This window comes from Xenopus laevis, chromosome 1L, assembly GCF_017654675.1.
Source record: "Xenopus laevis strain J_2021 chromosome 1L, Xenopus_laevis_v10.1, whole genome shotgun sequence".
NCBI classification, from domain to species: domain Eukaryota; kingdom Metazoa; phylum Chordata; class Amphibia; order Anura; family Pipidae; genus Xenopus; species Xenopus laevis.
Window position 1 is genome coordinate 39829320 of NC_054371.1, and position 27071 is coordinate 39856390.

A 27071-nucleotide genomic window follows, 5' to 3' on the forward strand; every position below is an offset into this window, starting at 1 on the left:
TTGTGCTTTAAAGATATGTACCTTGACACTGGTTCAATTATACATGACCCCTTTACACTCAAGTATGAGTCTGCCCTTTATTTAGAAGAATGAGTAGAAGTTCTGAGTGCTGCAAAAGCCCCTTAATATTATTGAATTATACCAGTGGGTTCTGGTTTTACAAGCCTTGCAAAACCAGAACCCACTGGTATAAATCAATAATAGTAAGAGACTTTTGTTATTCTTTAAGAACAACTGGAGTCTAAATTGCAGCACTCCGAACTTCTACTCATTCTTCTAAATAAAGGGCAGACTCATACTTGAGTGTGAAGGGAATTATGGTACCATCATCAATTGGGCAGGACAGATTGAGTGATTTAGGTTGGGCATTGGTAACCCATGCTGCGAAGAGTTTTTCATTGAGATGAGTGTCTTTAGTTCTCCTTTAACCAAGTAACATTTCATCAAGTGGAACAGACAAATGCAGGTTCCATAGCAGAATTAATATTAAGAATCAACAGCATCAACACACATGGCGGTAATATAAAATCTGGTCTTAAGTTTGCTATATGTAAATAGAAAATAATCAGGTAGAATTTACTGATCAACTATTTAAAAAAAACAAAAAACATCTCATTGGTTACTATGGGTTAGTAAATTAAGTTTGATTAAATTACCACATTTTGTTACCAGGAATCACAGTTGGATTCCAAACAATAGCTGTTACTGGGCATATGTTAAGCTAACTTCCAAAGAAATATCTATAGTAATAAGTCAAATCAACTGAAGACGTTTCGGTAGTCCTTTCTTGATTCAGAATTGGGAAAGCCAGTCGGAGGACTAGCGAAATGTCTTCAAGGAAAAAGAAAAATACAGCAAGTCCAGTTGATTTGACTTATTACTAGAGATATACCTGGATGAATGAGAATCTTCACAGGCATATTCCAGGGGAATATACTTCTGCCCTAAGTCTATGCACCTGAGTCTACATTATACACATAGGTTATTAAAACACCTCAGTGGAACCAAACTGCTCATTTACCTTCTACGCTAAGCATCTAAACTTATCTGGCTAACTGTAATATAAAGTACCCTTGCCCTCACTCAAGCTCTTTCCTAGGCTACTTGTCTTAAACCAGACTCTTCACTGTGCATACTGAAATGTAAGCGAGATGGGGGTGCCTTGTAGCAATACATTAGAACTGTACAGAACATTAATAAACAAAAATAAAAATGACATTAAAGTAAATACAGGATGTAAATAATGCCCTGCTTAAAGGGGTGGTTCACCGTTAAGGTAATTTTTTGTATGTTATAGAATAGCTAATGTTAAGCAAATTTTCATTTGCTCTTTATTTTTTTTTTTTATACTTTTTGAATTATTTGCGTTTTTCTCCTGACACTTTCCATCTTTTAAATGAGGTTCACTAACCCAATCTAACAACAAATGCTGTGTAAGGCCACACATTTATTGTTAATGCTACTTTTTATTACTCCTCTTTATATTCAGGCCTCTCCTATTCATATTCCAGTCTCTCATTCAAATCAATGCATGGTTGTTAGGGTAATTTAGACCCTAGCAACCAGATGGCTGAAATTGCAAACTGCTGAATAAATAAGCTCAATAACTTAACTTAAAAACCACAAATAATAAAAAATGAAAACCGATTGCAAATTGTCTCAGAACATCATACTAAAAGTTAATTTAAAGGTGTGCAACCCCTTTAATAGAGCTTTCCAGACAACCATCCATTCTAAGGACCATTGTATAATATTTAATATGTCATTCCCAATAATATTCATAAAAATGAGCACCAAATATTTGAGTCATCAATCTAAAAGTAAACAGCAGAGAAAAAGGATTATGTGGTCTAGCCTATAAAACATTTAGCAGTCATCCCCTGACATTTTAAAAATCTTCACTGACATCACAAGGCTTTATGGGTTTAAGATTTTAGCAAGATTGGCCATCACTTAACATAGTACACTTAGGGGGTTATTAACTAAACTCCGAATGCAAAAATCACAAAAAAATGTGTTTTTTTTAATTATAAAATCGGACTTTTAAAAAAATCACAAATTTTTCGGAACTTATTAAACCCCGAGGATCGAAAATTCAGAATCTGAAAATCCAGCATCTCAGACCTGTCGAGGTTGCATATAAGTCAGTGGGAGAAGTCCCAATGATTTTTTAATGTGCGCTGGGTTTCGTGCAACACCAGAGTTTTTGGGCAAAAATTGTAGTTTTCGTGTGAAAAATCAGAAAAAATTGTGAAAATCAGATGAAAAATCGAAAAAAAATAGTGAAAATCAGATTTTTTTTCTCACAAAGCAAATTTTCGGGAAAATGTAATAATAAATAAGCGTAAAAAACCCGAACGGATTTGATCAGAGTTTATAGCAGAAAATATTGAGATAAATTGGGACCTTGATAAGTAACCCCATTAGAATTAAATTTCTATAACAAACATACACATTCAATGGGTAGATACAAGTATGGAAGAATAAAGATTTGGTAACTTTTCTAAACATGGTTGCTGTCTACTACTTGTTATAGTGAGCCCCTTGCATATTATATTAATGAAGAGTGCAGATAATGCGTGTGTGTGTGTGTGTGTGTGTATATATATATATATATATATATATATATATATATATATATATATATATATATATACATACACACAAACTAAAATGCAAAAAGGACTTCTTAAAAGTATAAAAGTATTTATTGTAGAAGTTACAGACTGACGTTTCGGCCTGGTCCCAGGCCTTTCTCAAAGTAACAATTCAATATTGAAAATGCATTTTATACACATGATAAAGCGGGAAAACAGTAGTCTGATGGACGTGATGTAATCGTCAGCATTTAGCGACTGCCAATCAAACCAACTTTCATGGCTGCACATCAGTGTTGCTTAAATGGTTAATTTATCCAAACCCATTATAGGGAACCAAAAGGTTACTTTTAAATAACAATTTAAAGCAAAGTTAAAAACAAACCACAGTGTTGCAATGTTACTTGTTGAAATTATTATAATAAAATTGTAACAATCAAAGTGTTGCCACTACATAGAAACACACCCTTCTACATACCTCAGAACTTTTAAACTATGCACAGGTGATTACCCTAGTCTCTACGCCCACCTACTATTGTGAAACCCACTAGAATGTGTCATAAATATAAATAATACATAATAAAACGTTATATGTTCTGATGTGAACCCAAGTCACTACGTGTCCTAAAAGGAATCAAACTGTTAATACATATATCTAAATAAATGAACTAAAATTCACCACGTATAACTTCAAAGTGAACTACCCATAAATCCAAATGGTTTGGATAAATACGTGGGACACTGCACCCAGGCATGTAAACCTTTTTGTCGAGAGTGCTGGCAACATGGAGGTTATATACATATATATATATATATATATATATATATATATATAGTCAAATACAAGAGTCCTCTGCACTCAACCCATTATCAATATATTTAAGACAGCGACAAATGTGCATTTGAGTGCAGAGGACTCTTATATTTGACTATATGTATTTTGTGGTCACAGCCTCATTGCACCCCCGCCTAATGGTTTTAAATAATAGTGGTGAGCACAACTTTCCCTTGTTTGTTATAGTTATACAGGAGCAGTGACCAGCTCCATGTTGTAGCTCCCACCCTTCCCAGCTATAGTCAGGTGATCCCACTGGTGTCTAATAAAAGGGCAGCCAAGTTTGGGGGTTTACTTTGAAAGCAGCAAGTAAGTTGCAGGTAAAACCTAGTCCCTTTGTAAAATGTATAATTAAGCAATTGAATTCTTAATGAATCAGATGAAAATTAAGCGTAGGACTGGCCAGATATGGGATGACTTTGACATAGTTGGCCAGCTTAAATATATTGCAATATATGGACAAACAATCCCTGTGTTGTTTAAAGGGTAAGGCATTTTTCAGTAGCAGTATGCACAAAATGTCTCTGTCTTAAATATATTGATAATGGGTTGAGTGCAGAGGACTCTTGTGTTTGACTATATGTATTTTGTGGTCACAGCCTCATTGCACCCCCGTCTAATGGTTTAAAAAATAGTGGTGAGCACAACTTTCCCTTGTTTGTTATATATATATATATATATATATATATATATATATATAGACACATACAAGAGTCCTCTGCACTCCTGTATGTGTCTATTTGTATTTTGTGGTCACAGCCTCATTGCACCCCGCCTAATGGTTTTAAAAATTAGTGGTGAGCACAACTTTCCCTTGTTTATAATACATATATATATATATATATATATATATATATGTATATAGTAGACAAGAAAAAGGCAGCACTCGTTGTATCAAAAAGTGAAAAAAGTGTATTTAAGTTAAAAGTTCATTACAAGACCTGTTAGTGGCAGCACATCTCTCTGCCACTAACAGGTCTTGTAATGAACTTTTAACTTAAATACACTCTTTTCACTTTTTGATACAACGAGTGCTGCCTTTTTCTTGTCTACTCTGTATTTGTATGGGAAGCCTACGGAAGTCTCCCTAAAGGCGCTGCACCAACCACACTTGTTAAGCTGAAGATACAGTGAGTGCTGCTAAATAGGGATGGGCGAATTTTTTCGCCTCGTTTCGCCGAAAAAATGACGCCCATAGACTTGTATGGAGACGTGCGTCAAAAAAAAGGAGCCGCGACAAAATAATTTCGCCGCGCGACAAATTTTTTTGACGCCCATAGACTTTAATGGGCGTCTGCGACATTTCGCTGGCAGCGAATTTTTGGCGAAACGAAACGGGTCAAATTCGCCCATCCCTGCTGCTAAATACTTGTCTTTTATATATATATATATATATATATATATATATATATATATATATATATATATATATATATATATATATACACACACGAGTTGATTAATTTGCCAAGGGAGGAAGTATAGAGGGAGAATAGTAAGGGGCCCAGGACAGAGCCTTGGGGAACCACAACAGAAAGAGGTAGGGGAGAAGATGCTACTCCATTGTAGGAGACACTGAAGGAACTATCGGTGATGTAAGAAGAGAACCAGGACAACGCTGTGTCACAAAGGCCAAGTGACTGGAGGGACTGGAGGAGGAGAGGGTGAGAAATTATTGTTGGCTTTAGCAGTTAAAAGGTCATTAGTTAGTCGAGTCAGGGCAGTTTCAGTGGAGTGTTGTGGCTTAAAACCAGATTGTAGGGGGTCCAGCAGGTTATTGTCAGAGAGGAATGAGGTTAGTTGGTTGTAGACTAGGCGCTAGTCGTAGTAGTTTAGAGATGAAAGGTAGCAGAGAGATAGGTGGGAGGTTGTCAGGATTGGAGTGATCAAGAGAGGGTTTTTTTCAGAATGGGGGTGACAAGAGCATGTTTTAGTTGAGAAGGAAACAGTCCAGTTGAGAGTGAGAGATTAAATAGGTGAGTTAAGGCTTTGATTAGACAAGGATTGGTATTGCGGAGTTATGAGGAAATTGGATCAAGCGGGCAGGTGGTAAGGTGAGAAGAGGCCAAAAGCTTTGAGACTTCCTCATCAGTGACAGGGGTGAAGGAGCACAGGAGAGACTGGGCAGTGTGGAGGGAGGGTGGTGGAAGTCTTGGGGGGTTGAGTAGTGTAATGTCCCTTTTGTTTCTACTCTACCACATAGCAGAACACATGAATAGTTTTTACACACACGGGATAGTATATATTTGTAGAAGTCTAGATCTATCCATCTGTCTTGCCGTTGTATAAATGAATCTTTTCCACCATAAGCTTTATACATTTTTAAGACACTTGGAAGTGTTTTTGCTTCCTTCACTATTTATTTTTCAGGAGCATAATAAATAAGAAATGTGAACCAGCGCAAAAGCATCAAATTATAAATGATAATACTTCCAAGGGATATAATAATACAGTAATAAAAAGGATTTATATGCACTAGCTGCAATAGTGCCTTTTGGTAAGAATTTCAATTTTATTTTGTTGTACAATTTAGTGTTAACCATTTTCACTGGAGTCTTTTGTAGCTCCCTAAGGATTGCATACCTTAAGTGAGAGATGTGCAGCACATCCTTCACTTAGTGCTATTCTGCAATCCCTCTTCTGATAGGAATCTAAAAATATATAACGGTGCATCCAAAGCCTCCGCAGACATAAGTTACATAAAGAGAAAGGATTATCTGGCCTAGTCTATAGAAAGTTAAGCAATCTTCCTGCGGCATTTCCAAAACACACTTTGGAAGCTCTGAGCTTTCTGTGTGCTTAAGATTTCTTAAAGGTTGGCTTATCCCCAATTCTGAACGTGGCGCAGTTAGAAATGATATATAGTTAAAGAGAGGGATAGATTCAATTTTCATTTCCTTTTCGGCCACAGGGGATTGAACATTCCATGACAAGGATGCTGTCGTACTGTACATATACAATATGTAGCCATACATTAATCATTCATGTTGTGTTAAAAACATTGCTTCCAGTACAGTAAACTCAAAAGTAAACTCAATTCTACAAATGTATATTTATTTATTTGTGTGAGTGTGTGTATGGCCAGTATTTCTGCTCAGAGCTTTATAAAATTATTGTTAAAACACTTGGTAAATATGGCATTTTAAGGTGGCCAATAGGGGTGCAAACCTTTATTTCTATGGATAGCAGTTGCACCCTAGTGGAAAGAAACTTCTCTAACAAAGTAGGGCAGTATATCGGCAATTGCAGAGCTAAAACATCTTAACTGCATTGTAAGTTTGCCTTTGCATTTGGCTAATTTACAGCAAAGCGAGTTCCGCTCATCACTAGTGGCAATGACAAATTTTGTTGCGGCACATTTTTCGCCTGTGAATTCCTGCAACAATTTTGCAAATTTATTTGCTGGTGTCGAAATTTGGAAATTTGCTGCGAATCTATGCCTGCCAAATTTATTTGCACACCACTACTATTAAAAAAAAAACATTTTTTAGCAAAAAATTCCAAACCATCTAAAAACTTTCTTTTTCAGAAGAATATGTAATTCTAAGCATCTTTCCAATTTACATGAAATCATTTTTTTCAGTGGTTGTTTGCAAATGCAACTGGAAACTCCCATCTTTGCATTGACTGGAGAATACCTTTGGTAGTTAACGCGTTTTTATTGTCTGTATATCTTGTTTTTAAATCAGCTCCACTATGGACGATATATGTATATATAGGTACATAAAATTGCATGGCACAATTGTCTGTCAGGTTCACTCGTGGGTGATACAAATTAGTTTCTTGTCATTGACTGCAAGCAGATACATGTGTTACTTAGCTTCTAAATATTTTAGGTCTTGTTCAAGCTGTACTCATTTATTCTATGTCCCTATTTCCCAATGCTAACTATTTTGTGTCTCTGTTTTCCCTAGTTTAAGTTCCTTTATAAATGCATTTAAAAATGAATGTTCTAGTTCTGTTTGCATAAACTTTCTGCATTACGCCACACACAGGAGAGAACTTTATTATTGCCAAATGGGCAGTTTTGACAATCCCTTCTTTTATTGATACATGGTTTAAAGCTGATAATTTCTTTCAGAATTGTAATGACTTCTGGGGATAAACCAAGGTTCACAAAACCATAGCACAAATATGAGCACATGGTATGTTGTTCCTGCTAAAGCTAGGCCTAGAGATTGCCAGCCCTTTGGCCAAATCTGACTGGGCAAATCCTTCAGTGATTTAGGGGGTTATTTATTAAAATCAAAATCGTAGTATACTTTGAGTTTACAAGCACTAAAAAAAATACAAAACCTCAAATTACTAAAACCTGAAATTAGCTAAATATTTCACAGTTTGCTAAGGACAGATCCTATTGACTTTTATATGACCTCAGCAGCTTTTAGATGCCAACGTTTTATATTTTATACTTTTTTCGTTTAAATAATTAACGAAAAATCGTGTCTTTAACATCATTTAAATGCATGATTTTTAGCACAAAAACATTTGATTCTTGGAAAAAAATGTAAATGTTGATAAATCAGCAGGTTATTTTCTAAACTCTAAATGCAAAAATCCTGACAAATTCGAGATATTTTTGTATAAAATCGAACTTTTCAAAAAATTACAAATTTTTCGGAATTTATCATACAACAAGGATGGAAAAGTCTGAATCAGAAAAGCCGGCATCTTAGACCTGTCGAGGTTGCATATAAGTCAATGGGAGAAGTCCCAATGTTTTTTTTGATGTGCGCTGGGTTTCGAGCAATACCCAGAAGATTTCTGAGTTTTCGGGGAAAAAAGCATACAAAATCAGAATGGAAAATCTGAAAAAAACGTGAAATTCTGATATTTTTCCGCAAACCGCATTTTCTGGAAAATCTTATAATAAATAAGTAGAAAAAAGCCGTGCTGATGTAATCAGAGTTTTTGTCAGAACATGTTGAGATAAATTCGGACTTTGATAAATAATCCCCATAGAGTATGAAGCTGTGCCACTTTCTAAGGCCAGTGGCCTCTAATGTTACACCCTACAGGCAAATTCCCCTTACCTTCTTGGCCTGCTTTCCTGCATTTTCACTATGGACCAGATGAAGATGAGTGTGAGAGCCACGTGAGAGGAGCCTTGCTTCAGGAAAGTTGGTTTATCTTAATAGACACAGGTCTTCTACTTTTGAGAAGACTACTAACGAACTAAGAATACTTACCAACATTTAGAGAAACGTTAAATTGTTCGTGTTTTTCTCCCTTTTTGGTTGGGTAAAAATGTTCTATTATTGATTTAAATTGTGGATATTTTCTTTGAGCTCAGCATATACACATACTCAAAGATTTCACACATCACAAAACTTATAGAATATTAACAAATTTGCAACCATTTTTGCCATTGATTATAATGGTTTTCAGTACCTCAAAACAGTGACACAATTTTGACCCAAAAAATAAAAATGAACATGCTTTATTTAAATTGCATGGTGTTAATTTGCACGTTTTATTTGAATTTGAAATATGGAAAAAACAATTCCCAATTAGAGAAACCTGATTATATTGTGTTCTGGTTTACCTGAACATAAACCTTTATAATGGGTTTAATATTCTTAGAGGCCTATTTATCAAAATTGTAATTTGTGTAGTTTTAGAGGTTCTTTTCAACCACAGCTAATGTCTACTTATTTATTAATTGATCCAAATATAAAAAAGCACAAATGAACAAAAACACAGAACGAAATCAAATAAGAATACGAAAACCTCAAAGTCCTGGTTTTCATAAGATTTTTTTTTTGTGCGATTACAAAAACTTTTAAAAGCTCAAAGCAAAGACAGATTTTACAAATTGAAAAAGACAGCTCCCATTCACTTCTACATGACCTTGCCAGCTTTTAGATGGTGACGTTTTGTATTTACATTTTTTCGTGGTTTTCAGAGTTAATTAATATGAATTACTTAAATACAGAACATTAACACTAAGGGAGTTATTTACTAAGCTCCGAATACCCAAAATTCCCCGAAATCTGAAAAAATTTTTGTGTTATAATAGGCTTATAAAAAAATCATGACTTTTTCAGAATTTATTAAACCCCGAGGGCTAAAAAGCTTGAATATAAAAACACGGTATCTCAAACCTGTCGAGGTTGCATAAATGTCAATGGGAACAGTCCCATTAATTTTTGGTTGTGTTGGGGGTTTTGGGCAATTTCACGACGTTTTCTGAGCTTTCGGGTAAAATTCACAAAAAAATCGTGAAAATATGAGCTTTTCCCGCAAAGGTAATTTTTGGGAAAATGTAATAATAAATAAGCGTTAAAAACCCGAGCAGGTTAGATCGGAGTTTGTAGCGGCCAATATTGAGATAAATTCGGGCCTTGATAAATAACCCCCTAAGTGTGATTCGGGGAAAAGAGAAAAATACAAACATTATTAAATTGGTCCCTTTTTAGTCTGAGTTTTATTGATCTTTCTATTAAACGTATTGATGAGTTGTACAAATTTGTGCAGCGAAAACCTTTTTTTTTTCTCTTTTTCAGTGTTATTGTTTCCAGTGCTGTAAATGCTTCTGAACATGCTATCAAAAATTAACCAATATCCTCCCCCAAAAAGAAATTACAAATTTAGATTCAAAAAGGGCGACTGGACCCAACTTTTTTTTAATTCTGCCATTTATTTTGCTTAATGGCTGATCCTATTTGTATCAGAGTTTTTTTAAATAAGACTGAAACGATGCCTTTAACACAGCATGCGGCAAACAATGTGAGTATAAATGTTATATAACTTCAAAGCGTATTTTTTTCTGTACTCAGTATCTGTTTTATAACCCCCCATAACCTTTTCAGCTTTGGTTCCCTACAATCTCAACTTAAAAGCATTGCTTTTCTTTTAGCCTGAAGCTTTTTTTTTTCGAGTCACTTTGACTGGTTCCTAATAAACAGCTTCCTGAGGGCCAGGGAGAGAGAGAGACACATTATCAACTCTAACCACTTGAACAGAAAACAAAAACAAAAATGATGAAAAAGTGAAAAACACAAGGCCCACTGAACACAGAGAGATATATTCATTGTAAATGAAAGGCAGCATGAAAGTCAGTATAAACATCTCTGCACCGCAGCGGCATGGGAACTTTAAGAACAAAATTTAAGGAAATTAAATAACAGATTTGAAAAATACAGAATATAGCGCACCAGCCTTCTAAAGACCTCAAGCACTTTATCCAGGACTTTGAGGGTGCCAGCGATATTTAAGACAAACAATTAAGTGTACAATTTTGAATTTCCGTGAACCCCAGTGCCTTGTAAAAAAAACCTTATGTAAGTTCCAAATCCAGGGGCTTATTCACAGCAGCATACTGTTGGCCCCTTGTGGGTTGATCCCCTATGGTTTGATAGACATGTCAGCTCATCTATATTTTTTTGGGAGTCTCCCTCACCTGGTCACCAACAGTAAAGGTCCATCACATGTTGTCCAAGCAGTGGAGCAGGGAGCAAAACAATGTTGTTGGATGGGGCTGGGGCAGGACAGGGATGGGGATGGGTGAAATAAGGTTAACCCAGGTGTGGGTCAAGATGCACACTTTGAATTTGGGTTGGCATCTCTGAACATCTTTATTACAACTTGTGATCAGCATAGGGCTTCGAGCTCCATATAGCCTTCCAATTAATTTTTATAGACCTATTGGGGTGACATCATCTTTTTTTTGAGTTATATAGCTGTACGGTATCTGTTTGGCCCAGTAACTGTTTTGCACACCTAGCACTAATGCTCAATCTAGTCAAGGAAGTCTACAGTGGTGGGTATTTGTTTAAAGGACTTATAACAAAGGGCATAAAGCTCTTCTAAATATCTTCTGTAAGACCTTTCTTTCTATACAGGCTTGCTGGCAATGCATCTGTATTTATATGCGAGATTAGCCTATTGTGAATATTTTGCAGGTTCTGCAAAGGTTTATTTTTTTACTTGTGCTACTCCAGCAACATAATTGTACACCTCCTTCCCCAATTGTCAAATTAGTATTTATCCTAGTACTGCCAGTGGAGTTCTAATGAGAAAGACTGGTATTGTAGAATATGCAATGGCACACGGGAGAGAGGGCATCTTGAATTAAATGTTTATGTAGCGTTTGCTAGAGGCTATGCTGTTGAATGTTTCATGTTTAATAAATAACACTATGCTTTACAGTAATGTATCATTCCTCTCCTATTCTTGGCTCTGTGCTGAGCATAATCATATTGTATCAGTTTCAGTTGTTGACATTCTGTGACCTGCATACAGTTTATCACACATCATGCAAATTGATGCAGTAGAATTAACAGATGCATGCAGATTGGCAAATGAAAGAAAACAACGAATTTCAAGTCTGAAAGGTTTTTTGGAATAACCATCTCCCAAGCCATAATACATCTTAATTCTCAGAATTCCTATAGATATGAATATAAATTAGAAATGTGTATAAAACTCTGAAGGTGGTGAACATTACTGGGTTTTAGCTCAGCAAAACATTCATAATGATGCCAAAAATGTTGGAGACCCATATAAATACAGCATTCCAAATGGAAATGAGGTTTTGTGCTGACTACAAATGATATTAGAACTACTTGTTTATAAATATGCTTTGTAATTATTTTGTCATTGTAAATGTTTAAGTGCACACTGTGGATACTGTATAGGCAAACTGCCCTTTTCATAGCAATACATAGTCTCCATTTGACTGCTTGTAATCATTAAGGTCTTTTCTTTAATCTTCTTTTTTCCAAGTAATTCATAGAACCTGGTAGCAGAGCTTTTTATGTACGTTCTTATGCAAACTCACTGAAAGTACACAGGTCTCTGAAAGAACAAAGAGAACAAGGGTTCAGCACATTAAATAATTAACTCAATAGCCTGAAAGCGTGCAATTATTTCCAACTGTCTGGATGAAATAAAGAATGATTTAAGATCAGATAGTTTATCGAACAAAAGTATTTGTTAGTGATACTAAAAGGATTTACTGAGGGCAATTATACAGTCTAACTCCATCCATTTATGCTCTGGCATACCTAATAAACTGGAGCAGAGAATACTATGAATAGGGTTTCCTCAAAATGGAGCAGTTGCTACCATGACATAATTCTCTATGTCTCCATTAACACTAATCTTTATTCAGAAGATGGCCTAAATATGGATCTGAACAGAAATGAGAGGAAGCTGTGGCTGGTCTTGTGCATGCCTAAAGGCATCAGCTCCCATATTGTCCTGGTTTCGCCTAGACAGTCTCAATTTTTGACAATGCAAATTGAAAACTAATACGAAGGTTTTCTTAATGATCAATACTTCTGTGTCACCTAGGGAATTGTTTTCTATTTCTGTTCTGTAGTATTCATCATGTAAAGAAGATTGCGTTAAGGCTTTTTCTTTAATCCGCATGTGAATCCCAGTCCCATTGAGATAGAGCTACCCACAGAAGGGTCCATACATGCTCCAATGGACAGCCCTTTAACACAAAATCTGTGACTACCTAAAGAGTTCTAGAAAGGAAATGTGGACTTACTTTGGACATTAGAGAGTTTTAATTTACCAGAAGAGTTTTACATTTCTCAGGTTTCAAAGGGTTTCTTAATTAAATTCATATATTTCAAAAGTTTTTGGGTTTTTTTTTGTGTTGTGGTTATTGAGATGTCACTTGGATAAATAAGTCAATTATAATACAGCTCCTCACCTCTTCAGCATGCAAATAACCTAAATGAATGGCTAATTGTGTTGTATGGAATAATTAGCAAATGGTAACTGTGGCACAGTGATTGGGAAAACACTAAAGGGAAGGTACATATCTCCCAGAATGCTCTATGACACAGCATGGGAGAAGAGTTACAGATGTGGCGTGAAATCAACTGCAAATGGTGTTAGTGATGTTATTACCTGGGGAGGGGTGCTCTCTGGCTTGGGAAGCAGGAGATAGGAAGTCTATAAGGAACGAGGGAAACTAGCTCTACCACAAAAGCCCTATGTATGCAGACAGCCAGGGAGCAGTGGTGAGACAGAATTAATCTGTGAGTTTCTATATTTATATTATGAGTTTCTATTTATGTGTACAGTTGCACTGTTATGCAAACGCTATTATTAATAAAACAGACAGACTTCTGTTTAAAGTTACCCTGGATGTCAGTGTCTTTTACTTTGAGAAATTATTACCAAGTCTGCCATTTGAGAGAATTTCCACATAACACCCAGCAATGGATATCAGTCCTTACTTGCTAATGACTTGTTTGCTCTTCAGACATATTTAGGGTTCAAGACACAGTTTGTGGTCCAACATCTTCTCTAGTGTAGCTTGCAGTATATTAGAGATTCATAGCTCATGTAAAAGCACAGGTAACAACTCTGGGCAATTCTTGCCCAGTTCATTAATAGTTCCTCTACATACTATATACTACTGGAAGGATTTCAGATGCACTTTAAGACCATTAAACATGACAACCATTCAATGCCTTCCCTTTTGTTCCACACTGGGGTGAACCTACTTCATATGTTCATAGTACAGCATAGCCCACAGTGATCGCTGATCAACAGATGACACCATAAAAAAGGTATCTTTTTACACTAATGACCTGCTGGGTTCCATCATTTTATAAATCTGAATGAATTAAAAGCCTCCCAGAGAACCAGAAGTCACATACAGTACTATATTGGACAGATGGAGCACACTAGATTTGCAATATCAAAAGAAACTAGACTGTCAGTTCAGTCATTTTTTTAATCGCTAAGGTCACTAACCTGGTTCAGCTTATACATTGTGCAGCACTCTGTTATCAATACTATACCATAAATAATAGAATTGCCTGTTTTGCAACTGCTTTTCAGCTGCTTGGGTGATCTGAAATAGCTGTTTTTGCATCCTGGGAAATTTGTTGCCATGCATAAAGTCTTTTGCACCATTACTATATTATAATTGTAATACACAAGAGCCGTGAATATCCTGTATATTAGCTCCTTATAAACGGTTCTTAGTGATGTCATCAGTTATAATCGGTGCTTAGTGGTATGATTTCTGTCACATGACTCACTGAAATATGTGTATTAAAATAAATAATGTACCCCTTTTATTGTACAGCTCATTACCATGAGCTGTACAATCAAAGGGTGTATATAGCAAACATAAAGATTACAAACAAATATAAAGCCAACACCAGAGAGTACTCTGCACAAAAGAGCTTACAAGCTAGTAAGTATAAGAAGCAAGGTGTTGGGGAGCTTTTGCTTGTATCCCTGTATTCCAAGATGGGAGGAAATCCATAAATGGGAGTCAAGTTATATGGCCATTCTGGAAGTATTTATTTATATGGTGAGAAGTTTATACCAAACATGAACTGATCAGCCAAGTCTGTATTGTTAGATTGTTTGTTTTGTATTCTATGCCTTTATGCTGCAGTAGTTGCCGAAAGGTTCAAGGTGCACACATAAAAAAATTAATGTGCAACATTTTTTTACTTCTGCTCCAAAGGGTCACAGACAAATATGTCTGAAATGCTCCATTGTTTTTGACACTGCATATTTGTTTTCTTGTAGGATAACAACCACAGCTGCTTGTATGATGGATCTGCGACGATATCCTTTGGATGAACAAAACTGCACACTTGAAATTGAAAGTTGTGAGTACATTGGCTGTGTATTAGTATAATATTATGATATATATCAAAATGAATTGCAATTTGTGATTTTTCAGTTTTTTTTAGGGATGCACCGAATCCATTTTTTTGGATTCTGCCGAACCCCCAAATCCTTTGTGAAAGATTTGGCCGAATACCGAACCGAATCCGAACCCCAATTTGCATATGCAAATTAGGGGTGGGAAGGGGAAAACATTTTTACTTCCTTGTATTCTGACATAAAGTCACACGATTTCCCTCCCTGTCCCTAATTTGCATATGCAAATTAGGATTCGGATTAGGTTCGCCAGGCAGAAGGATTCGGCCGAATCTGAATCCTGGCGGAATCCCGAACCGGATCCTGGATTCGGTGCATCCCTAGTTTTTTTCATTCCATGCTATCTAATATAAGTAATTCTAAAAGAACTGGACTTGCTGAGTAATCATTGAAGACCTTTCACTACTCATCCGAGCAGCTTCTTCAGTTCAACTGAAGAACTAGAGTTCTTAGCTATTCTTTATCGTATATATGAATACCAGATGACGGCAGTAAGCTAGCTACACATTGGTTGAATCCTCTGTGGACCAACAAACCAATTATTTGCAATAAATGTGGATTGCCAGGTGGCACATATATGCCCATGTATCCACTGGTCAAACGAGTAGATCTTGTAGTGACACCTTGCATCTATAACATTCAAGCAATTGATGGAAAGCATTGATGGAAAGCCAAAGTTTTCTGTATAGCCATACAACTGTGATCTGATGTGATCATAGCACAATACAGATTATTTCCCAACATCAAAACCGAGCACTGCTAGTGTGAATGGGCACAAAACTGTGCGGAACAGAGACCCAATGGAGCTGCCACTAAACTGAATACCTTAGTCTTATGAGCCAGAAATTCTACTCTGCACAATTGGAGCACAGAATTAAGTAAATCTTTCTTCTATTTAAAGGCATAGATTGGAGTTTGTGTTATTAATGAAGCTACTTTAGCTAATTTGGTAATGAAAAGGATGGAAATGCAGACTTATATGATGTGCAGCATTAGCTCTACAATCTGATGACACAAATAATGAGTGACAATACTGACATTTGAGGATGAAATATAACCCATCTGTCCTTCATTTTATTTTAAATATGTCACATTTTTGTGTTCATTTCCATAAAAATAAAGGTTACAGCTATCATTGTGCATGCACGTGATCAGCAGATACTTTTGACAAGTAGCTTATAAAATAATGAAAACAGGAATAAGAAAAGTAGCACATGGAAAATTACCTTTCTATGACCCTTTACAGCCTTTACACTCATATATTGGTGGTTTCATAAGTTTGAAAAAGCATGCTCATTTTGGAAATCTCTCCACTATAAAATGCCAAAGAGGGGAAGGGTCATCCTGTTGGACCTGTTCAGGGGTCAGGAGACACTTTTCTAAAGATAAATATGGTCAATGATAATAGATATGACCACTATACCTGGACATGGTTATGGTGGCTTTGCAAATATAAACTCTTAAAAAATCCATCTTCCCTTCCTCAGAATAAATTGCTATTTGAGACTATGGAATGTGCATTATTCTATGCCCTTTTCTGTGTGGTGTTACGTAGGACTGATTTATCAACATTCAAATTCTTTTTTTACCGTGATTTGAGATTTTTTTATCTCACAAATTCAATTCAGAGTTTAGAAAACCCAAATTTTAGAGATTTATTAATCACATAAAACTTGAAAAAAGGAACCAGCAGCGCACTGTGTTTAAGTTGCAAAAGTGCACCAAAAATTTATTTAGCCCACATCATACAAATAAGCAACGTTTCGGCCCACCTGCCCCTTTATCAGTTTGATAAAGGGCCAGGTGGGCCCGAAACGTTGCCTATTTGTATGATGTGGGCTAAATAAATTTTTGGTGCACTTTTGCAACTTAAACACAGTGCGCTGCTGGTTCCTTTTTACATATTGTTGTGACCCAGCGACAGGAGTGGGTCCTCCAGTCCAGCACCTAACACTACAATAGGAGGCAAATTCATCAAGGGTCGAATATTGAGGGTTAATTAACCCTAGATATTCGACTGGGGAATGAAAATCCTTCGACTTCGAATATCGAAGTCGAAGGATTTAGCGCAAATACTTAGATCGAACGATCGAAGGAATAATCGCTCGATTGAACGATTAAATCCTTCGAATCGAACGATTCGAAGGATTTTAATCCAACGATCGAAGGATTATCCTTCAACCAAAAAAAGTTAGGCAAGCCTATGGGGACCTTCCCCATAGGCTAACATTGGGTTCGGTAGCTTTTAGGTGGCGAACTAGGGGGTCGAAGTTTTTTCTTAAAGAGACAGTACTTCGACTATCGAATGGTCGAATAGTCTAATGATTTTTAGTTCGAATCCTTCGATTTGAAGTCGTAGTCGAAGGTCGAAGTAGCCCATTCGATGGTCAAAGTAGCCCATTCGATGGTCGAAGTAGCCAAAAAAACACTTCGAAATTCGAAGTTTTTTAACTTCGAATCCTTCACTCGAAGTTAATGAATTGGCCCCTAAGTGTGTATCAGTGAGGTGAGTGCTCCACTTTAACAGGTGTATAAAACTTGAAAAAGTCAAACTGAAAATTTGGCAAGTAAAAGCTGTGGAGTTCATGTAGAACTCAATTGGAGTTGTCCTAGGTAAAAGTTAAGCAATTTTTTGTAGAGTAGAATACAAATTCAATGCACTTTAGTTCCCCCTTGGTTTTATTCAGTCAAGTTTTTTAATGGTTTGAATTTTTTAATAAATAAGCAAACATTTAACAGGATCAGCCCGCACGACATCATCCGGCAGGGCATTCTTTTAGCCAGTTCTCTATCCAGGAACAAATACTGTATGTTCCAGGCCAATTTACCTAATTTACCAATAAATTCTGTGTAGTACTGTATCAAGTCCTTTAGCAAAGTCCAAGTAGATTACATCCACTGTCATTGCAGAGTTGAAGTTCTTGCTCACCGCCTCATAAAAGGCAACTAAATTTATTTGGCAAGATCGGTTATACATAAAACCATGCTGGCACAAACTAATAGTATTATGATTTGCAATGAAGTAAAGTATTTTATCCCTTAATACCCCATCGAAAAGCTTTCCTACCACTGATGTCAGGCTAACCAGCCTATAGTTTTGAGGCTGAGCACAGGATGCCTTTTGGAATGGCGGCACCACATTAGCAATTCGCCAGTCTGTTCATGCCATGTCATGCCAGACATCAATGAATCCTGAAAAATTAAGTAAAGAGGTTTGGCAATCACAGAGCTAACCCTGAGATAAATACCATCTGGTGATGGACCTTTATTTATCTTAACATGTTCTAGTCTCTTCTGAATTTCTGAACCATGCATCATTTGTTGAATTAATAGCATTGCTTGGTTCCTCATTTGTGTAGACTGATGAAAAATAACATGTCAGAATCTACGCTTTACCTCTGTTCTCATCTATCAACTGACCCCCTCTGACAACAATGGTCCCACCCATGCTCCTATTTATAAAATAATTTTGGGTTCATTTTACTCCTTGCTGAATGCCCTTTTCCATATGGATTTTAACTTGTCTGATACCTATTTTACATGATTTATTGGCCTCCTTATACTGACAAATGTTTCAGCTGCCCAGGTGTAAGGTACCTTTGGTCGCAGCTCAGTCTTCTCGTGGACGCAGGCGCAGGGGTGTGCAGGGTTCTGCGCATCCTTGGCGTCTGTTTCCGGCGCCCGCGTCTTTGCGCGGGCGCGCGTCCGTTCATTCGGGCGGGCGCGCTAAAGTTGACGCACGGCGTCCTGACGCTGCGTCCTTACGTTTGGCGCCAATCTGTCCCTATTTATCCTTGTCGAAAAAAGCAAACAGCGCTTGGTGATTATTTTCCTTGCTCCTGAACCTTTGCTGTTGTACCTCTCTTTGAACTTGATTCCTGGATTTTGACCTCGGCCCGTTTCTGACCACCGCTTGACTTCTGCCTGCCTATCGACCCTGCTTGTTTTGACTACCGCTTGTACTCCGCCTGCCTTCTGACCTCGGCCTGTTTCTGGTTTGCTTGAACTCCGCCTGCCCTTCGATCTCTGCCTGTCTACGGATTCTTCTCTACTCTAACACGGCCTGCTACCACCACCTGTGAGCTCCTGCTGTACACTAAAGCAGTTTTAACTGCTAAGCTCTTCTCCAGTGGCTCCTACCCTCCTGGCACTCCTGACAGAATCACCAAGCCAGAATGGAGCCATCAGAAGAGTTGCCAACTCTAGTCGATCTGTCTCAACAGATTGCTGCTCTGACCCACGTTGTGAGGGATCTTCGGGGAGACTATCAGAATGTCCAAGAACAACTTCAAGACATTCGGATGTCCACTGCTGCCTCGCCTCCTTCCTCTTCAGGACAGTCGGATTCGGGAACTGCAGCTGCTAGTGCATCACATGGGGAACCCAAGGTAGCGATGCCCGACAAGTTTTCTGGCGATCCTAAGACTTTTAGAACTTTTATTAATGGTTGTCGCCTCCTCTTTACCCTCAAGCCCCACTCTCATGCCACAGATCAAATCCGAGTGGGGGTTATGATTTCCCTTTTGCAAGGACAACCACAAGCCTGGGCCCATCGTTTGTTGGAACAGAATAGCCCTCTTCTTGCCTCCACTGATTCCTTTATCCAGGCGTTATCCAAGATCTATGAGGATCCGCATAAAGTAGAGACTGCTGAAGCAGCTATCAGTAATTTACAGTACGTCAACTCCGTAGACCTGTGGAAGAATACGTGACGGACTTTCGTTGTTGGGCACCAGACACCTTGTGGAATGACAGGGCCCTCCGGCATCAGTTTCGCAAGGGTTTGTCCGATCAACTCAGGGATGAGTTGGCTAGAGTGGGTCTTCCTGGTTCTTTGGAAGAGTTGATTCTTCTTGCCATCCAGATTGACAGAAGATTAAGGGAGAGACGTCAGGAAAGAGGGTCCAGTATGCCAAGTCAGGCATGGGGCCATGAATGGGTGCTTCCTACAGCTCCTCCTCCAGTCCTTGTTTCTCCTTCTTCTGATGGCGAGCCCATGCAAATCGGGGTGGTACGCAAGACCCTGTCCACGGAGGAAAGACTGCGACGAAGACGGCTAAATTTATGTCTATACTGCGGTCTTTCTGGACATTTGTTAAGGAATTGCCCCACTCGACCCAATGGTAATTTCCTCTCACAGCAATCTTCTAATACTGCCTTGGTTCCCTCTCTCCAGTCTTATGTTCTTCTACGTCTCTCTTTGCAGTGGAACCAAAGAAAGATTGAGGTGGATGCCGTAATCGACTCCGGAGCTTGTGGGTGCTTCATAAACCAAGACTTCGCGAGTCAATACAAGATTCCTTTTATTTCCAAGGCCCAGCCAATACCTGTTAAAATGGCTGATGGTAATTTTGTTTCTTCTGGTTCTGTTTCGCAAGAAACCCCATATATTTTTGCTTCTTCTTTAAGAGGTCACTCTGAGTTAATAAAGTTTGATGTGATGGAAAACCTTCTTTTTCCCGTAATTCTTGGCATTCCCTGGTTGAGGGGTCATAATCCAACTATTGACTGGCAGGCTGGAACAGTTTTCTTCAACTCAGATTACTGTCGTTTGAATTGTTTTCCTCCAAAGATGCTGGGTGCAACCATTTCCGATGATGAACTTCTCCAATTTGTCCCACAAGTCTACCATGAATTCGCTGATGTCTTTAACAAGAAAGCGGCTGACTCACTTCCTCCCCATAGGAGTTATGATTGCCCGATCGATCTTCTCCCTGGCGCATCCATCCCTTTTGGAAGAATATATCCTTTATCTGAGCCTGAGTTAGCTACTTTGAAGGACTATATTGATGAGAATCTGGCTAAAGGCTTCATACGTCATTCTTCCTCTCCTGCCGGTGCAGGTATTTTTTTTGTCGAGAAAAAAGACCACTCCCTAAGACCCTGCATTGACTTTCGTGAACTCAACAAGGTGACAATTAAGAATCGTTACCCGTTGCCGCTCATTTCTGATCTTTTTCAAAGACTTGGTCGTGCTACAGTTTTTTCTAAGTTAGACTTGAGGGGTGCTTACAATCTGATTCGAATACGTGAAGGGGACGAATGGAAGACTGCCTTTCGTTCCCGATATGGTCATTTTGAATACACCGTCATGCCCTTTGGCCTTTGTAACGCTCCTGCCACGTTTCAATATTTTATCAACGATATTTTTCATGACTTACTGGATCAATTTGTCATCGTATACCTGGATGATATTCTTGTTTTCTCCAATTCTTTAGAAGATCATCGTTCTCACGTGAGGGAGGTTCTGCTTCGTCTTAGGAAACATCTTCTCTACGCCAAAGCTTCTAAGTGTGAGTTTGAGAGATCTCACATTGAATTTCTAGGATTCCGAGTTTCTAGTCAAGGTTTCAAGATGGACACTAAGAAAGTTGAGGCGATTATTAACTGGCCACCCCCGAATGACCGAAAAGGGGTTCAACGTTTTGTGGGATTCGCAAATTTTTATAGAAGGTTTATCAATAAATTCTCTTCCATCATCAAACCTCTCACAGATCTTACAAGTTGTAAAATTAAATTTTCCTGGTCCCCAATTGCTCAACAAGCCTTTGAACTTCTTAAAAGACTTTTTATTTCTGCTCCCATTTTAGTCCATTCCGATGTTTCCAAACCTTTCGTTCTTGAAGTGGACGCCTCTGAGGTAGCTATTGGAGCAATTCTTTCACAGCGAGCTGGCCCCAAAGACAACTTACATCCGGTAGCGTTCTTCTCTAAGAAGTTAACTCCTACTGAAAGGAACTATGATGTTGGAGATCGTGAGTTGTTGGCGATTAAAGGTGCTTTGGTAGAGTGGCGTCATTTATTGGAAGGAGCTGTCCATCCTTTTATCATTTTCACTGACCATAAGAATCTGGAATACTTAAGATCTGCAAAGCGTTTAAATCCTCGTCTAGCTAGATGGGCACTCTTTTTCTCTCGTTTCCAATTTCATATAACTTACAAACCTGGGGCCAAAAATGCAAAGGCTGATGCCCTGTCCAGAGTTTTTCCGATGGAGAAGGTGTCCATGGTTCCTGATACAATTCTTCAGTCTGGACATTTTTTACTTCTGCAGTCTTCTTTTATTGATCGTCTAAAGAAGGTTCCTCAAGCTCCAACAGATTATCCTGGTGTTGAAGATATTTTTGCTCAAGATGATTTACTTTTGAGGAACAATAAGTTGGTGGTTCCACCAAATCTTCGGGTGGAGGCCTTGAGAATAGTTCACGATCATCCTTTAGCTGGGCACACTGGTATTCGAAAGACCTTAGAATTGGCCAGACGTCTTTTTTGGTGGCCCTCGTTAATAAAAGAATGCACTGCTTATGTGCGATCGTGTGAGTCCTGTGCTAGATCCAAGTCTTCTTGCAACAAACCTGTGGGTCTTCTCCGTCCCTTACCCCTTCCTGAGAGACCTTGGAGTTCTATTTCCATGGATTTTATCGTTGAACTGCCTCCATCCAATGGGTGTAATACTATTTTTGTGGTTGTCGATCGCCTTACCAAGATGGCACATTTTATCCCTCTTCCCCGGCTCCCCTCTGCTGCCATGACTGCGGATGTGTTCATTAAAGAAATAGTTAAATTACATGGTCTTCCTAAAGAAATTATTTCTGATCGCGGTACCCAATTCACATCTAGGTTTTGGACTGTGTTGTGTAAATCCCTTGGTATCTCTTTGTCTCGTTCTTCAGCCTATCACCCACAGACCAATGGGCAGACCGAGAGGACTAATCAGACGCTGGAGCAATACATTCGTACTTTTTCTTCCTATTTGCAGGACAATTGGGTGTCACTTCTTCCATGTGCTGAGTTCTGTTATAATAATTCTATGCACTCTTCTACTGGCCAGACTCCTTTCTTTTCTAATCTGGGTTTTCATCCTATCATGTTTCCAGATGTCCTTTCTGAGGTGACCCTTCCTGCATTACAAGATCGTTTGGAGTTTCTTAAACAAAATACGTCTTTTTTGAAGGAACAGATAAGTAAGGCTCAACAAAATTTCAAAACTTTCGCAGACAGAAAACGAGGGAAGGATCCTGAATTCAAGAGTGGTGACAAGGTTTGGCTCTCTTCTTTGAATCTTCGGCTCGCTACTCCTTCCAAGAAGTTGGCTCCAAAGTTTCTGGGTCCATTCGTTATCAAGAGGGTCATTAATCCTGTGTCCTTTGAATTAGAACTTCCTGACTCTCTTAAAGTATATCCTGTGTTTCATGCTGCTCTGCTTAAAAAATTTGTGCCTAACATCTTTCCAGGTCGTGTGTCTCCACCTCCTCCAGTTATCTCTTGTCAAGGCGAGGCTGAGTTTGAAGTGGAAAAGATCTTGGACTCCAGAGTTCGTGGCAGAAGGTTGCAGTACCTCGTCAAGTGGAAAGGTTTTCCAAATGAAGAGAATTCCTGGGAACCAAAGAACAATGTTCATGCTCCGAGGTTAACCACAGCCTTTCATAGGAAATATCCTGACAAGCCTGCTTTTGACGTCCTGAGGCCGCCCCTCAGGGGGGGGCAATGTAAGGTACCTTTGGTCGCAGCTCAGTCTTCTCGTGGACGCAGGGGTGTGCAGGGTTCTGCGCATCCTTGGCGTCTGTTTCCGGAGCCCGCGTCTTTGCACGGGCGCGCGTCCGTTCATTCGGGCGCGACGCGACGGCCGCGCTAAAGTTGACGCACGGCGTCCTGACGCTGCGTCCTTACATTTGGCGCCAATCTGTCCCTATTTATCCTTGTCGAAAAAAGCAAACAGCGCTTGGTGATTATTTTCCTTGCTCCTGAACCTTTGCTGTTGTACCTCTCTTTGAACTTGATTCCTGGATTTTGACCTCGGCCCGTTTCTGACCACCGCTTGACTTCTGCCTGCCTATCGACCCTGCTTGTTTTGACTACCGCTTGTACTCCGCCTGCCTTCTGACCTCGGCCTGTTTCTGGTTTGCTTGAACTCCGCCTGCCCTTCGATCTCTGCCTGTCTACGGATTCTTCTCTACTCTAACACGGCCTGCTACCACCACCTGTGAGCTCCTGCTGTACACTAAAGCAGTTTTAACTGCTAAGCTCTTCTCCAGTGGCTCCTACCCTCCTGGCACTCCTGACACCAGGCTAACTTGAAACCTTAAAAGCACGTATTTTCTTACCACCCTCAACACCAACAATTCTGTCAAACCACAAAGGTTTTGCTTTGGAAACGTTCCTTGCTTACAAGGAGAGTGTACTGACATATATTTATTAGGCAACTTTTTAAAGATATCCCATTTTCTTCTGTGTTTAAGCCTGTGAAAAGCCTTTCCCAGGTAATATGTTGCAGAGATGCCCTCATACTGGCAAAATTTGCACGTCTAAAGTTTAGTGTTTTAGTCTCTCCCTCATAGAGTTGTTTCTGCAACATAATCTCCATGTTATGATCAATATTCCCTAAATGCTCATCCACAAATACTAGAGATCAGTATTATTAGTTATTAGCAGGTCCAAAAGAGAGTCATTCCTAGTAGGTTCTTGAACGAGCTGAAATAAAAAGTTGCCATTAAGCATATTCACAAACCCATTAGCTTTTTGCGACCTGGCAAACCCATTACCCCAGTCAATGTCTGGATAATTGTAGTCACCCATAAAAATAACTTGACCTAGTTGTGAAGCAGCCTCCATTTGTAATAGTAGTTGGGCCTCAATCTCATCACTTATTCAAGATTGTTTTGTAGCATACACCAATGATAGTTTTCTTTGTAGTTTTTTCCCCTTTTTAAATCTCAACCCAAATGGATTCCACACCCTCCCTAGTGCCATTCATGGTTCTGTCTAAAGAGCATGGCTTTAATTCAGGTTTTACATAAATACAAACTCATCCACCCTTTTTAATCCCTCTGTCCCTCCTAAAAAGAGTGTATCCATAAAAATTGGCAGCCCAGTCACAGGTTTGCTCCCACTGCGTTTCAGTTATACCAATTATATAATAGTTATTAGCACATGCAATTACCTCTAGCTTTCCCATTTTACCTGACAAACTCATTTGCCGGCATACAGCGAAGGTTACTACTTTTCCCTCTGATATTTACATTATTCAATGGAAAATTACATTTAAACTTACTATTAGTCTGTTTTTCTTGTAATAGAGGGATCTCCCTAGCTAGTGAATTGTATGCCCCATCACTCCTCCCCCATGACCCCTTACTAATCCCACTAACTAGTCTACTCTAGCTTCCCCATAATACTCTGGCTCACCCCCCTTGCCTAGTTTAAACACTCCTCCAACCTCTTAGCCATTCTTTCCTCTAGCATAGCGGACCCCCCTTCCATTGAGGTGCAATCCGTTATAACTATATAGATTGAACCCCAAGGAAAAATAAGCCCAGTGCTCTATGAACCCAACCCCTCCTTCCTACACCAAGACTTAAGCCATAAGTTTAACCCCCTAAACTCCCGCTGTCTTCCAAACTTGTATGTGGCACAGGCAAAATTTCCAAAAATGTAACATTGGAAGACCTTCCCTTTATCTTCGAGCCTAGATCCATAAACTCACTCTTTAAGGTCCTCAACCTAGCATTTATTTTGTCATTATTACCAATATGTACTAAGACAGCTGGGTCATGCTCAGCCCCCCAATAATGTGTCTACCTGATCAACCACATGCCGAACCCTGGCCCCAGAAACGAAAACTGTTTGGTTGTAGCAATCCAGATGGCAAATAACCCGATCCACTTTCCTAATAATTGAATCCCCTATAACCACAATCTGTTTTGGCCTCTCCTCCCCACCCACAACTACTACAGAAACTGGTCACAGCCCCATTTACAATCTGGCAAATTTGTTGGGATGTACTGTATAAACTCTGGAGCAGCCTCCCTTTTCCTTTTGCCCACACTAGATTTTTTAACTGTAGCCAAACTAACTGCTTCATCATCCTGCTGCTGCTCTGTTTCCCCCAAACTATCTGTCCCCGCTAAGTCCTGCTCAGTGAGCAAGAGACTCCTCTCAAGCTTGTCAATCGACCACAGTGTTCCAATTTGTTGCTCTAGTGCTCTAACATGAGCCTCTAAAGTGGCCATTTGCTCACAACTGCCACAGAGGTTAGCGGTTTGGAACTCTTGCTCCAACTGTGCACTGGGTGAGAACTTCAATCTTGCTAGTACTCATAATCCCAGTTAAGATCAACAAACAGGAACCAAAAAAATAGAATATATAGCAAACTTTTTATCTTTTTTGAACTCCTTTAGTTTGAAACTCTTGTGTTTGTTACTCCACTGTAACTCCACTTACAGAGTCCAGGGGTTCTGTTTATACAGTCTGTTTCTGAGGGAAATTTAACTGCATAGTAAAGCAGCTTCTGGCAAACTTGCACAAAAGCATACCAAACTTTGCTATTTAGCACCTAAGAAAATCAAAAATTAAACCAAAGTAGATTATTATATATATATATATATATATATATATATATATATATATATAGTTTTCTATTGTAGTAGAAAACTATACAAACCATTATCCAAAATAACAGTTAGTAAAAAATACTTATCCTTTTTATTGATGTGATTGGTCACTTGCTTTCACCAATCCCCAGTCTGTTAATAAGTATGTCTTAATCCCACCTTCCACAATAATGGACTTCCCACCCCCCTCCTATACATATAAAGTTAAAGGCATGTGCTACATGGCATAGAGCATGAAAGCAACTTTAAAGCGTAGCTGTACGTTTGTAGTTAACATCTATTGGGTGTTAGTGGCCATTTTTACAACTTCTTGATCACATTTATTGCCTATAAGCCATTTAAACCGTACTCAAACTTTGTTTTGCTCCCCAAAATGCTCTGTCTACTATGGCCTTGAGGTAAACTCTTGGAGAAGTTTAGAGGGATGTAAAAACATCCAGGGAGATCTCTTCAGTGCTTCTGTCTTTCTTATATGACACTACCTGTTTATCTGAATGCAATTGTTCGACATTTGTCCCACCACATTCAGAATCTTTGCTGCCTGCCTCAAACTACTGCCTGGTTCAAGGCCTTGATTTCCACTGCTGAATCAGCAAC

General features: G+C 38.7%; 1 protein-coding gene across 1 annotated transcript in view; it reads left to right on the forward strand.

Annotated features, from left to right (window-relative positions):
* The window catches only part of LOC108698238 (gamma-aminobutyric acid receptor subunit beta-1), a 274808-nt gene that overhangs the window by 150262 nt on the left and 97475 nt on the right, over window positions 1-27071 (forward strand). The window contains exon 5 of the mRNA XM_018229572.2: window positions 14947-15029. Within this exon, the coding sequence (XP_018085061.1) occupies window positions 14947-15029 (83 nt within the window). The remainder of the gene's footprint in view (window positions 1-14946; window positions 15030-27071) is intronic.